Source organism: Callospermophilus lateralis, chromosome 7 (genome assembly GCF_048772815.1).
Source record: "Callospermophilus lateralis isolate mCalLat2 chromosome 7, mCalLat2.hap1, whole genome shotgun sequence".
NCBI classification, from domain to species: domain Eukaryota; kingdom Metazoa; phylum Chordata; class Mammalia; order Rodentia; family Sciuridae; genus Callospermophilus; species Callospermophilus lateralis.
Genome location: NC_135311.1, coordinates 82,420,535 through 82,433,054, shown reverse-complemented (window position 1 = coordinate 82,433,054; position 12,520 = coordinate 82,420,535). Strand labels below are relative to the sequence as shown.

Genomic DNA, 12,520 nt, shown 5'->3' with positions numbered 1-12,520 from the left:
ACTCTGGCTAATCAGGGTGGGTCATTATTACAGAATCATTATTAGACTTGGGAACCAGCAGGAATTCGTAAAAAAAAAAAAAAAAAAAAAAAAAAAACAAAAAACAAAAAACATGTGTATATAGATTAGGAAATCCTGGAGATACTAATGGTCAAACTTGTGATCACATGGATTATAGACTTATTAAGGTACAACCTCTGACCTTAAGCTGCTACCTGTTTAATGCCGAGTGGTAACTTTATTAGTACCACCACTGTCTGGAGCCTTGTGTTGAAAAGATTCTGAAATTGCATCTTGGCTATGGGGAAATGGTGCTGTGGTTGACTAGCAATGTCTGTCTGAGGAGAAGGAGAGGACATGGAGTGTAGTAGAATTGCTGAAGTTGGTTGAATGAAGGTTGATTGGTAACCAGATAATTACAACATGATTTGAAGTATGTTTGGATTAGAAAAAAAGTGCCTTGAAATTTTCAGGGACAGGCCAGTTTCAAAGATGACATTGGGATTTAGCCTTGAAGGATAAATAGCTGTTTTCCTGAAAGAGAAAGAGGAAAGAAAGAAGATGTTTCATGAATAAAGAACAGCTTGCATAGGAGAATTGATATGTGAATTTAAAAAAGAAGATTAATGATCATTAATTGACTCCCATGTGCTGGGCAGTAAGTGAGACCCATTCGGTGTTATCTCATTATTCAATTTTCATATGATTTTACAGATGAGGAACCAGAGACAAAGAAAATTAAGATGTCCAAGTTCATATAGCTATTAAGTAGAGTTGAGAATTTAATTCTCAGGACTCCAAAGCAATTTCTGTGGGAGCTACTCAGGGACACGATGGGTGAGGAAGATTGGACTGGGGATGGGCAGAACATTGGTCTGGATTTGGACTATTGAATTTGAGTTGCATCCAGGACATCTAGATTAAGGTGAGTAGAAAGCTGTTGGAAAAAAATATGGCACTGACAGATTTGGTGTTGATAAAATAAATATCAAAGGCTTGTAACAGACCTTTATCTTGTAAGATCCAATTTAACAGTGGGAATCTTTTTGCCTTTACTATTCTAGCACAGGAGACTATTAGTAATAAACGAATATGCTTTATGTTGTACAAACAATTCAAATTACTGCCAATGCAATATTAAATCTAGAATTGATAGGAAAACTGTTCTATTTAGAAATTCAAGTGCTCTTGGTACAATAGTATTTATTATCACCATAAGACCTATGCTCTGGTAAAATTCTGCTTGTGTTTAAGTGCAAGACTGTTTAATATGTATGCTTTACTCTGCTAAGGTTCAACTTTGACCTACAAGAGGACAGTGCATATTCCTTAGAGAGATACTGGGAAGTGCCACAGTGGATTTGTATGCATAGGGATGGGGTGGAATATGCCTGCCTGTGCAGGAGAAGGAGAGGAGAGTTTAACCATCCTCAGAAAAAAAGGGGGTTTTTGTTTGTTTGTTTGTTTGGATGGTTGTTGTTTTTTTTTCCAGGTGCAATCTCAAGAAAAAGAAAGAAAAAAAAAAAAAAAGACCCAAAGGCTATTTCGCATTGGTAAATTGCATTGTCTCAGACAGCTTTAGTTATTCTTTCCTTATTATGCCTTCTTTAGGATACAGGATGAGAGATAATGTTTAAAGTAATCCAGGCACCAGGCACCATTCCTGATTCTCTTTGTTCCTTAGGGGGTTGATGATAATGATGGTGATTACAACTATGACCATAAAACTGCTGCCATATTTCATTGATTTTTAAGATGTTCTTCCACATTGCACATATCTGAGAGTGGAGTATATCTTATACTCAATACCACTTTGCAGTCCTTATCAGCCTGAACAAAGTTTAATTCTTTTTTATTATTATTATTTTTTAGTTGTAGTTGGACACAACACCTTTATTTATTTATTTTTTTAAAAAAATATTTTATTTTATTTTTTTTTTAGATGTAGATGGACACAACACAATGCCTCTATTTTTATGTGGTGCTGAGGATCGAACCTAGGGTGCACACATGCGAGATGAGTGCTCTTCTGCTGAGCCACAACCTCAACCCCCAAAGTTTAATTCTTCTAGGATTCTTCCTCAAACAGGATTGGTGTTGTAACAGATGGTCGTCTGGGATCACTACCCACCTGAGACCGTTTAAAAATCATATTGGTAGTAAAAATGTATCCAAAACCTGCATGAGTAATTGTTTGTGATTCAAATTCTCCAGGGAGATTATTTTTCCTCTTTCTCTTCTTCTGCCTCTTAGAATAGCAGCTTTATTTCTGGAAAATTCTGACTCTAAAGAAATAGCCATTTGGTGTTTCAGCTTTTTACAGAGGTCTCCTCTGAGACTCGCCATCTTATTATTATTTTTTTTATCATATTGAAAGTAACAATGTGACCAGCAATTAATGGTATCTATAGCTGATAAAATGTGATAATTGAAGCTCACATTTATTGAGACATTCCTTTTGCCAGACAGTTCTGTAAGGACTAGGTGTAGTAATTCATTTAAATGCTTCATAATTAAATAATAGATACTATTGTTTTCTCCAATTTCAGGTAAGAAAACAGAGGTGCGATGGGCCTAAGCCATGTGGCAGAGGTTATAGGTATTGACCATTTAGTATCGCTTGGCCACCCTGAGTCCACAGGAGCTCTCTTGGGAAAAATCCATTTTCATTCCTGAAGAGTCCTTGGCATGGTACCTGGTACTTGCTGAGCAATAGCACACTGCTGCAAGTCTCTCCTCTTAGAAATGGGCTGTTGTCCTTGTCAGAAGAACAGGATAGTCTTTTGTTATCCATTTCTCATTCTATGATATAAGATTCTAGCTTTAAGTGTTATCATCCTCCGACAAGAGTTGATTTTCTAAAAAATATGTATTCTTGTAAGTCTTTTCATTATGTGCCATATAAAGAATGTTGCTGTAAGCAGGTTTACTAGTTTGCTGCCATTCAGATTTACAAGTTCTTTCAGGAACTTTGAAGCAGTTTCTCAGTGAAAAGTCCATTTTAGCAAATACTCAATTTTTTCTTCACTTTATATTCCATATCCTAAACTTTCCCTAGCTTCCCCGACCTTCCCACCATAGTCACATCACATGTACATAGAAATTTCCAAAAGATGAGAAACAGAAAAAAAAAAAATTTGCATTTTTTTTCTTTTTATACAAAACACTCTTTTTTTGCCCTCAATAATATTAATGTGAAGTGTTTCGGGTAATTTAGCACTTACATTGGAAGAGAGTAATATTTATCTCTCCATCCTTACTTCTTTCATTACTTCCCAGATATTTACCACCTTCTATGTTCGAGATACTGTGCTTGGTGCTGTCACTTAGAAGATGTTTCTCAGACTTTATTTCTAGGAATTTTCAAAGGCAAAATTAAATGGCAATCTTTCTGTGCTACTTTTCTCCTCCTTCCTTCTCCGTGCACCTCCTCACACCCCACTCTCATCCCTGCACTAGGAGCCAGGGAGGAATGAGGAGAAACTATTTGAGCTGAGTCATATTTGAACTTGTGAAAGATGGAGCTGGTGAAAAACAGGAACAGGCAGGGAGAACAAGAAGAACAAAATCCCAGGATCTATGTAGCAATGGGGCTCTGGAGAATGGTGAGGAGTCCAGTTGGAAACATGGAGGGCATGGAAGGGAGAGGGGAGAGATTTTTAAGCACTTCTTTTTTCACTGGTGATTGAGACTTATGTGAGGTGACAGTTTTCTGTATGATGTAAAGGTCATGTCGATTCATATAAAAATAAGAGTTCTCGGTTGATGTCCTCATCGCTGTCCCATTGAAGTCATTGTCATCCTTATGGTGGTTCTGGGCAGCACTTCCTTCTCTAAGGACACTAGGGCTACCAGAATTAATGCTTCTGCTCCACTTCTGTGTCCTGAACACCTTGAAGTAAGAACTGGATTCTAAGAGACAAACTTATCTCTTAAAGAGAAAAAGACACCAAGCAGAAATTTGCATGAGCCATAAAAAGCCAATGAAGACTGTAAGGTGGCTGAGAATTCAACAAAAGTCCAGGTCTGATCCGGTTTGATCACCTGATTCCTTCCATCCTCCCTGGTTGCTCAGCACTTCTTTTCCTTCAGCCCAACTCCAGGGGCACAGAGAGTCCCTCAATGTGGCAGCAGGTGCTCAATATGGAACAGGATTTAAGGAAAAGAAAAGAAACTTTAGGGTCATCTGCTGTGTCTCTGTTGTTCTTCTCATCATCGGAACTAACCCTGTGGGTTCAATTTCTGTGTGTCTATTTGTCCAGCCACACCAGGAGACTTTGCCTTCTGGGCCCTTCATACTGTGCATGTAGTATTGATCTTTGGTTCTATCCTGTGTTCCTGATGAACTTTGATTTCTTCCTGCTCTGTGAAAGGACATATACTGAGGCATTAGGATAAAGATGAGCAGGCCAAATGAGATAAACCGGGTTTTTATCATTTTACTAAGCAAGACAAACTCAGTGAGTGTGATCATAGTGATTTTCATGTGGTATTTTTTCATTATGGTTTTAACATAGGTGTCAGAAAACTCAGCGTGACCTCTTCCGATGTCATCTGACAAACTCGTAATGCTCATGTTAGCTTGATGTTTGTAGCCACAGGAAGTCTTTGGGAAAGAAAAATCTCTGAGGAAATTCTGGCCATCTATGTGTTTTTCTAGGACTAGTTTCTGCATAGAAGAGTTGGTGCCAGTGGTGCCCATGAGATTGCTATTGCCTTGGTTTTTGTTGGATTGGTTATTTTTACTGACTGTACCCATGACTGCAGGTGACACGTTGACATGCGTTCCAAATTCTTAAAGTAGATTGCTAGTTTGCAGGAGTTCTATTGCTTTTAAACTTTTTTCTTATAAAACCACCAAACATTTTATTGTTTACCCTTTTATTTAAATAAAAGGGTGGTAGAACTGAGAAGGGAAGACACCCATTCCCTCAGTTGGGTCCTGGAAACTACCCACAATAAGATAGAGAGTACCTAGTGTTCTCTAATAGAAGTGGAAGCATAATTGCTACATTTTACCTGAGTGCTAACCAAGGGTAACCTGTAGTTGTCTTTTTAATTCTGGGAATAAAGCCAGATTTAGAAAAAATGAATTAAATTTGTCCACAATTACTGATTTTGAAGTAAATGTAATTACCATGTTTCACATCAGCCTCTTAATTTTCCATATGAATTAGGTGTTGTGTTTATTGACAAACTACATTACCAAATCTATTTAAGGCTGGTACCAACTCTTAAAATTTCTGAATTAGTTCTTTAAGAGTGTTCCCATTGGTATGAATAACAATGAACAACTTAGTCATTTCACACACTAGAGCATGGTTCTGGAGTCAGAATATCTGAGCTCAAGTCCTATCTTTACATTTCCATGATCAGTGACCTTGGACAAGTCACTCAGCTTCCATCTGCCTTTCTTTGGGAGAAGGAGAGTAGATAAATTATTTTTATGCTGGATAACACTCATTAAATATTATCTTCTGTTAAGACTGTGTTAATAGTTTATTTATTTATGCTCTATATTAACTTATTCCCCTACAAGGTTCCCCTACTGGGAGAAAAAAAGCCAGTCTCTAAGAGTAATAATTGTTTCTCATGCTGATAATATCATGATGGGTGTCCTCTCCCAACTCCATCCAATGGCCACACCACTTCTAGAGGGAAATTTCCAAAGTCAGACCTGATCCTGTCTTTCCCAGGATCAGGTCCCTTTGGATTCTACTGCATAAGTTCAGACTTTTTGGCATGACACAGAAGACTTTGCAGGATTATATCTCGCCCTCACTCCCTAGGGACTTTCCTCCTGCCTTCTTCAAAGCCTATCCTCAGAATCTGTTTACCATATTGCATCCGCTCCATCAGCCTCCTGCACTCCCACATGCTACTAATTCTCCTCTATTGGTCTTGTTTGACATTCAAACTCTCTGGTTGATAACCTGTGCCTCCAGAGGCTGCCCCCATAAGCTCCTGCGTGGACTTGACCATCAGGACTTCTGCCTTTTTAGTACCCTCCTTTTTTGACCTCTATCCCACAACAAATGTGTGAGATTTTCCCCAAAGTTCACTATGGTTTAATAAGCAGGATTCAAACTGATTGTTGATTCAACAGATAAAACAAAACAAAGGGAGGCTCTGCTTATATACTCTGAGCTTTGCTAATTTATCTTTGTGCAAATGGCAAGAAGCTTTATTGTATTTGGGGAGAACGAGACTTGGAGCTTGGCCAATGGTACAAGGTAGAACTATGATTTTTATATAGGAGAATTGTCATTTGATAAGATCACAAATAAGCAATGTGTAGGGATGTTCCAATATGTGGAGTGACTGAGCACTGCTATAAATAATCCAGTTGATATTTTATCTCAAATTTATTGGCTAAATAATAGCAAATGGACAAAAGTTAACTCCACTTTACCCTGGTAAGCAACTACTTCAAGTCAATAGATAATATCACCTAAATACAAAAGTACACCTTTATAATGTTGGTTATCATTTATGGAAAAGCAAATTTTAAAAAAGTCCATTGACTGTCTGGATTAATAGTTAAAGAACATTCTGTAACAAATGGCTAATCCTGTGGTAGAAGGAATTAAAACATAAATAAAATTAATACGGTTTGCAAATTTGCTAGGTCTAAATCTCTGCAATTGTCTTCTCTCCCAAATCATGAGCTGTCTGTAGCAGAAATAGGCATTTTTGATATAAAGTCTGATAAGTTATATTCTGCCTTTAAGGAGCAAGCAACTGGAATGTCACATTTTTGATGCATATTTTTGCAATAGAGAGGGGATTAAATTCTAAATGTTTCAGCTGTTAAAGACCCCTTCAGATTTGTGCAAAATGAAGAATAGAAAAGGAGAAAGCTTTCCCTAAAGCTATTCATAAGATCTATTTAGGCATAGTGACATTCTCCTGGAGCTTGTATGGATACATTGCACTGAATAGTTCAAGGGTTTGCAGCTGCTTGGAATATTTGAGAAAGAGATTCCTCTAGTTTTTATCATGGGGTTCACAAGGCTGAACCAGCATTTACCAACTGGCTACTACCTATCAAGGATCTAACAATTAACAATTGTATCCTGATAACATCTTGCATTTCTTGAGTGCTGACTTTGCGCTTCAAATGTGCTCTGTGCTTTCTACTCTGTGTATTATTTAATGTCCATGCTTCTGATATTACAGGAATGGCCACTTATTACATTTATGTCTGCTTTTTGCAATATGGATAATTTGTTAAACCAAGTCTGATCCTTTATAAGCTGACAGATACTTACAGTTCTTTGCTCTAACCTAACTGGTGGCAGTTGAATCTGAAAAATGTTCTGAGGACTTCAATAAAGGCAACAAACATCAATAAACAAATGGTTAGACACAGTGCACAGGTCTAAATAGGTGGAGGCTTCCAATTTTCTGAGTAGTGAGGGACTCAAAACTGTTACTAGAACGAGCTGCTGATGATGTACATTTATTGATGGAATAAGTCAAACAACTGGAAACAGGACTTTATTGTGTGTTGATCTGGTGCATTTTCACTTGATTGGAAAAGGGAAGATATTTTAGAATTATGAAACACAGCACTTTCATGCATTCATCCTCTCATTATCTGAATATAAAGTAGGTAGGCTAGATAAATGCATCCCATTTGATATATTTGGCAAATTGGTTTTTGTTTTATTATTTGATCTCTATTTTGTATCTTCTCTTGCCACATGGAATCTATGTAGCCTTCTTACCAAATGACTTGGAGGTTTCTTTCATTTTCTTTTCTTTCTTTTTTTTTTTTTGTAGTAGGGATTGAACCCAGGAACCAGGGGCATTAAACCACTGAGCCACATCTCCAGCCTTTTGTATGTTTTATTTTGAGACAGGGTCTCTCTAGGTGTCCTAGGGCCTTGATATGTTGTTGAGGCTGGCTTTGAACTTGTAGTCCTCATGGCTCAGGCTCCTAAGCTGCTGGGATTACAGGCATGTACTACCACACCTGGTTGAAGGATTTTGATCAAATTATGGACTTTCAAACCACTGTTTTCTCTGCCTAGAATGTTCCTCCTGTCTTCACACTGCTAATCCTCCCCCACCCTAACACACACTCTATTCAGGCAACCATTTCAAGAAGTGTTGTCCCTCCCACAACACTTCCCTGGGGATCCCAGTATCCAGTGCATACCTCCTGGTACCTCATGTGACACATGAGTCACTAAAAGTCACTAAATGACTCTTGGGAAGCATGGACTTTCTATTATAATTTCTGGACCCAATGAACAATTGTGACTTGAAGGTATGAATACATTCATGTAGATCATGTTAGTATTAGTACTTCGTTTATTTCCCCATCTCCTGCATCCCTAACAGATAGACACACACACACACACACACACACACACACACACACTGTATTTAGCTATGAATAGACTTCAAAGTGCCTCATCCATGGTTTTCACTGTAGTAGCTGAAGCTCAAGGTCATGTCAAGCAGAAGTGACTACTAGGAGAATAAAACCTTGGGTTAGGTTCTGTTGTCCTTGTCATCTGGAGCATAGAATGTGCTTCAAGTTCCACCTTTTCTGGAGTTTCAGGGTGGTTTTGGGGCAGCACTATGACAATGCTTTCAGGTTACACAAGGATATAGAAACATGAAGAAAGGTGAATGATAAGGTCCAGGCAACACAAGGAGGGTCTGGGCTGGAGGTCTGAGCTGGGAACAGCTCTGCCCACTGCAGAATGCCATTCCAGGGGGAGCACAGAGGGACCGGTGTCTAACTCTTACTCAGCTGCTTCCCCACCCTCATTACTTAGTTCCCTTTGATACACAGGAGGAGGACATGGATTGCCAGAGAGCAGGCTTTTACCACTGTGATTTCATTCTATTTTGAAGTTTCTCTCAAAATGGTTGATTTATTTTCTTCTCATGTATGCATTATGTATGTGTTACTTACCCGCCATCGGCAGATTCAGAAAGGCTCGCCTTTGTCCCCAAACCCCCACTCATGTAATGCAATACAGTAACTAAGAGAACCAGAGACCCATGCTGGGCTCTGGAGTAGACAAAAGCACAGATCCCATCTGGGTCTCCTTCAAAGCAAGCTGCTGTTTTGTAACAAGCTACTGGATGGTGATTAAAAAAAAAAAAAAAAAAAAAAGTTCTTACCTGTTTACTTAATGGGTGACTGGCCTCTTTGCTTTTATTTAGCCATCTGTTCTGGTCTATGTCCCTTTAAACTTGTAAGATCCATCACCTCATTTAAGCTGTTACCTTGACACATTGCAATGTTGTGGACATAATGATTCCACAGAGGAGCAAATTAAAACGGTTTTTCATGATTAGAAGGTTAAATGAGGTAAGGCTGTGGTAGTTAGTGGTGAGATAAGGGGTTTTGAGGAGGCAGAGCTCAAGGGACTTTCAGGTGATTAGAAAATTAGGCTGGCTAGACGGAGGAATGTAGGTTTTACAAATTACAAAAGCCAAGAAAGAATGAAGACTTTCTTTGGGTGTCTCTGACCTCGGGTTTTGCTGTACAGATCTAGTGGCTGGGACCTCAGCAGACACAGGGACCATCTTTGAGTTTCTTTACTTCCTTGGGAGATTTTTTGGGGGAAAAAAAATGAAGTTAATTATATCAAGAAGTGATAAACTCAACACCCAATCACAACAACAAATACTCAGTCATTCTCAGAAAATCATTGGCTTTCCTTAAGTTTGAAGAGAAATGAGAGGTCAAGTCCAATTTCACGAGGGAACGTTTCACTGTCTTTGCCCTGCCCTTGTGGCAGAGTTGTTCTTGAGGTCCAACCTCAGCTCATGTTTCTTCTTGCTCTAGCATTGACCTTCCCCCTGACTCTGTGACAATTTCATGAGGATGATCTACCAGACCCTGAAGATTAGCAACAAGAAAGCCAAGGTCATTGATAAATTCCTGCTCTGGGCACTCTGGTGTCTCCTGATATAACTGGTTTTATTTATTGCAGTCCCTTAGGCTCAAAGTCTCGGTCGTGTATGAGTTTTGGGTCTGCCATGTGTGTCTCATCCATGGTCAGGTTCTATTCCTTCTATCTAAATTGAGTCTTTCGCGTCTTTTTTCACCTTTTATTTCCTCTGCCTCTGTCCTCGTTTCCATCCCTCGTTACCTCCTCCCTGACCAAAGAGAACAGCCTCCTAACTAGTCACTCTGTACCTTTATTCTCTCCCTGCTCCAAAGCATCTTAAGCACTGATGTTTGATTATAAGTGTTACCATTAGCAAAATTAAATAAATAGACAACAACAACAACAACAAAAATCTCCTTTGGCTTTCCATTTCCTAGCAAACTCAGCACAGGCTTCTTAGCTTGGTGTCCGAGCCAGTCTACCATAAGGTTATCATTTATATCTCTAGCTTTTTCTACTTTGTGCTGTACAGTTAAGACAGCTCTGTGCCTATGAATTACCCCATGTTTTCTAGTCTGTTCTTTCCTTTACCTAGGTGCCCACACATCCCTACCAGTTTAAACTCCTGCCTTTTATTAAGATCAATCTTAAATACATCTCTGCTTTCTCCTACCAGATAAGATGCATTTGCTCCAGCTTTTATTCCATTGCAGAACATTGAGCAGAATGTTCTTATGCTGCCTGGTCTGAAATGTTTCCTCCCTTTGTGGTTATCATTTTGATTTTTACTTTTGCACATGCTTTATTTAGCACAGGTCATCTCGGTTGGGTGTATGGGAGACTCCCCGCTGAAGTTAAGTTTCCATCTCTTGAGAACATCACGGAATCCCTTACCCCTCCCTGTCCTGTCCAAAGGGCGCCAAGCCGAAGAGTGCCAAACTCAAAAATTTTCTCCACCAATCCCCGCAGGACACAGTATCCACTCGCTGTTCCTGAGTCACCCTGCCAATCAGCACATGCCATGTCACCTATGCAACCCTTCTTAAGCCGAAGATTGCAAGCTCACGCTCTCTACCCTCTTCCTCTCTTCCCCCTCTTCCCTCTTCCTCTTCTTTCTCTCCTCTCTCTGCTCTCTTTCTCTTCCTCTCTGTCCTCCTCCTCTCTTCTCTCTACTCTCTGCCTCTCCTTTACTTCCCCTCCGGACAGTCCCCCAATAAAATCTCTTGGTTGAATCTCTATCTTCGGTGAGTCACTCGCCTTTCAATTTCCTGCACACAAAGGATTCTAGATACAGAAGCAGAAGAGTGAGCCATAATGAGACTGTGTACAAGAATGGGAAAAATGCATTCATTTATTCATTTCACTCAGGTATTTGTTGAATACCTGTAGCATTGAGGTCCTGCATTAAGGTCCTGGAATACAGGGAGCTATACCACAGAGTACATCCCAGTTCTACAGGAGCTCACAATCCTGTGGAGGGAGGGGTCCATGAACACACAGTGAAAATAGTACAACATACTGCCTTTCAAGGAAAGCAGGGGAGTGACAGGCCTTCTTCCTCCATTGGTGGGGAGGTGGGGGGTCAAAGAATGGGAGGGATTGAGCCATTAGGAAAGGCTGCCTGCAGGTGGAAATTTCTGATTTGGGTTTTTCAAACTGAATAGGAGTGTGCAAGGAAGATAGGAAAGTAAAGAGGAGAAGAGACAGAAGGGAAGAGTACAAGAAAACCTCTCTGCTTGATCTCAGAGGCCCAGTACACAAAGGCGACCTGGTCACTGAGTCATTATTTTCAGTCTCGAAGTGAAATATTCTAAGTGACAGAATCCTTTTTTCCTTATGAAAGAAAAAGAGAAAGGAATAAAGGAATCTCCCTCTGTGACTGCTTTTAGTTGAAAGTCTTTTTTTTTTTTTTTTTTTTATGTTTTGTAGAGAAAGTCTGTGATTGCGGTGAGCTTCATAGCTGCATTCCTCTTCCTGCTGGTTGTGCGCCTTGTAAATGAAGTGAATTTCCCATTGCTACTAAACTGCTTTGGACAACCTGGTACAAAATGGATACCGTTCTCCTACACGTACAGGCGGCCCCTTCGAACTCACTATGGATACATCAATGTGCGGACACAAGAGGTAAGACCCCAGAGGTTACCTAGGATTCCATGGGTATCCATGGTAACAGCTTTTCTTCAGGAGCAAGATGGCTTCCAACTCACTGCATTACTCTCTCTGTCCCAGAGAGCTTGTTTGGGTCCTTGACATCTTTTTTTCTCATTCTTAGACACTTCTGACACATGTCTAAACACCTACCCCCCTCCTACATCAGATCTTCCAATTCAGTGGCTTCATATGGAGTCGAGGAAGCAATTACCTGTTTTCCTGGTGGTTTGTGGCATAACATATAGGTCTTTCCATTTAGAAACTCTGATCAGCACTTACCAGCTGGAGAACTGGCTGGCTTTATTTCCTCTGGGTCCACTGGTTGGGGACAGCTCTTTATAGAACTTCAGAAAAGCATTTGTACTCTTTAAAACTCTGTAATCCTTAGACCTGGAGCTAGGAAAGGCCAAGCTAATTTCAAAATTCTCAGTGGCTGCAGAGATAATGGGATTTAAAGAGTTTCCAAATTTAAAGGGGTTAAAATCATTTAAATCCTATAATCACTGAAC

The 12,520-nt window shown here is 39.6% G+C and overlaps 1 protein-coding gene across 2 annotated transcripts in view; it reads left to right on the top strand.

Annotated features, from left to right (window-relative positions):
- The window catches only part of LOC143403939 (alpha-N-acetylgalactosaminide alpha-2,6-sialyltransferase 3), a 520,448-nt gene that overhangs the window by 206,970 nt on the left and 300,958 nt on the right, over positions 1-12,520 (top strand). For both annotated transcript variants that reach the window (XM_076862282.2, XM_076862283.1), the window contains exon 2: positions 11,790-11,984. In XM_076862282.2, coding sequence (XP_076718397.1) covers positions 11,790-11,984 — 195 coding nt within the window. The remainder of the gene's footprint in view (positions 1-11,789; positions 11,985-12,520) is intronic.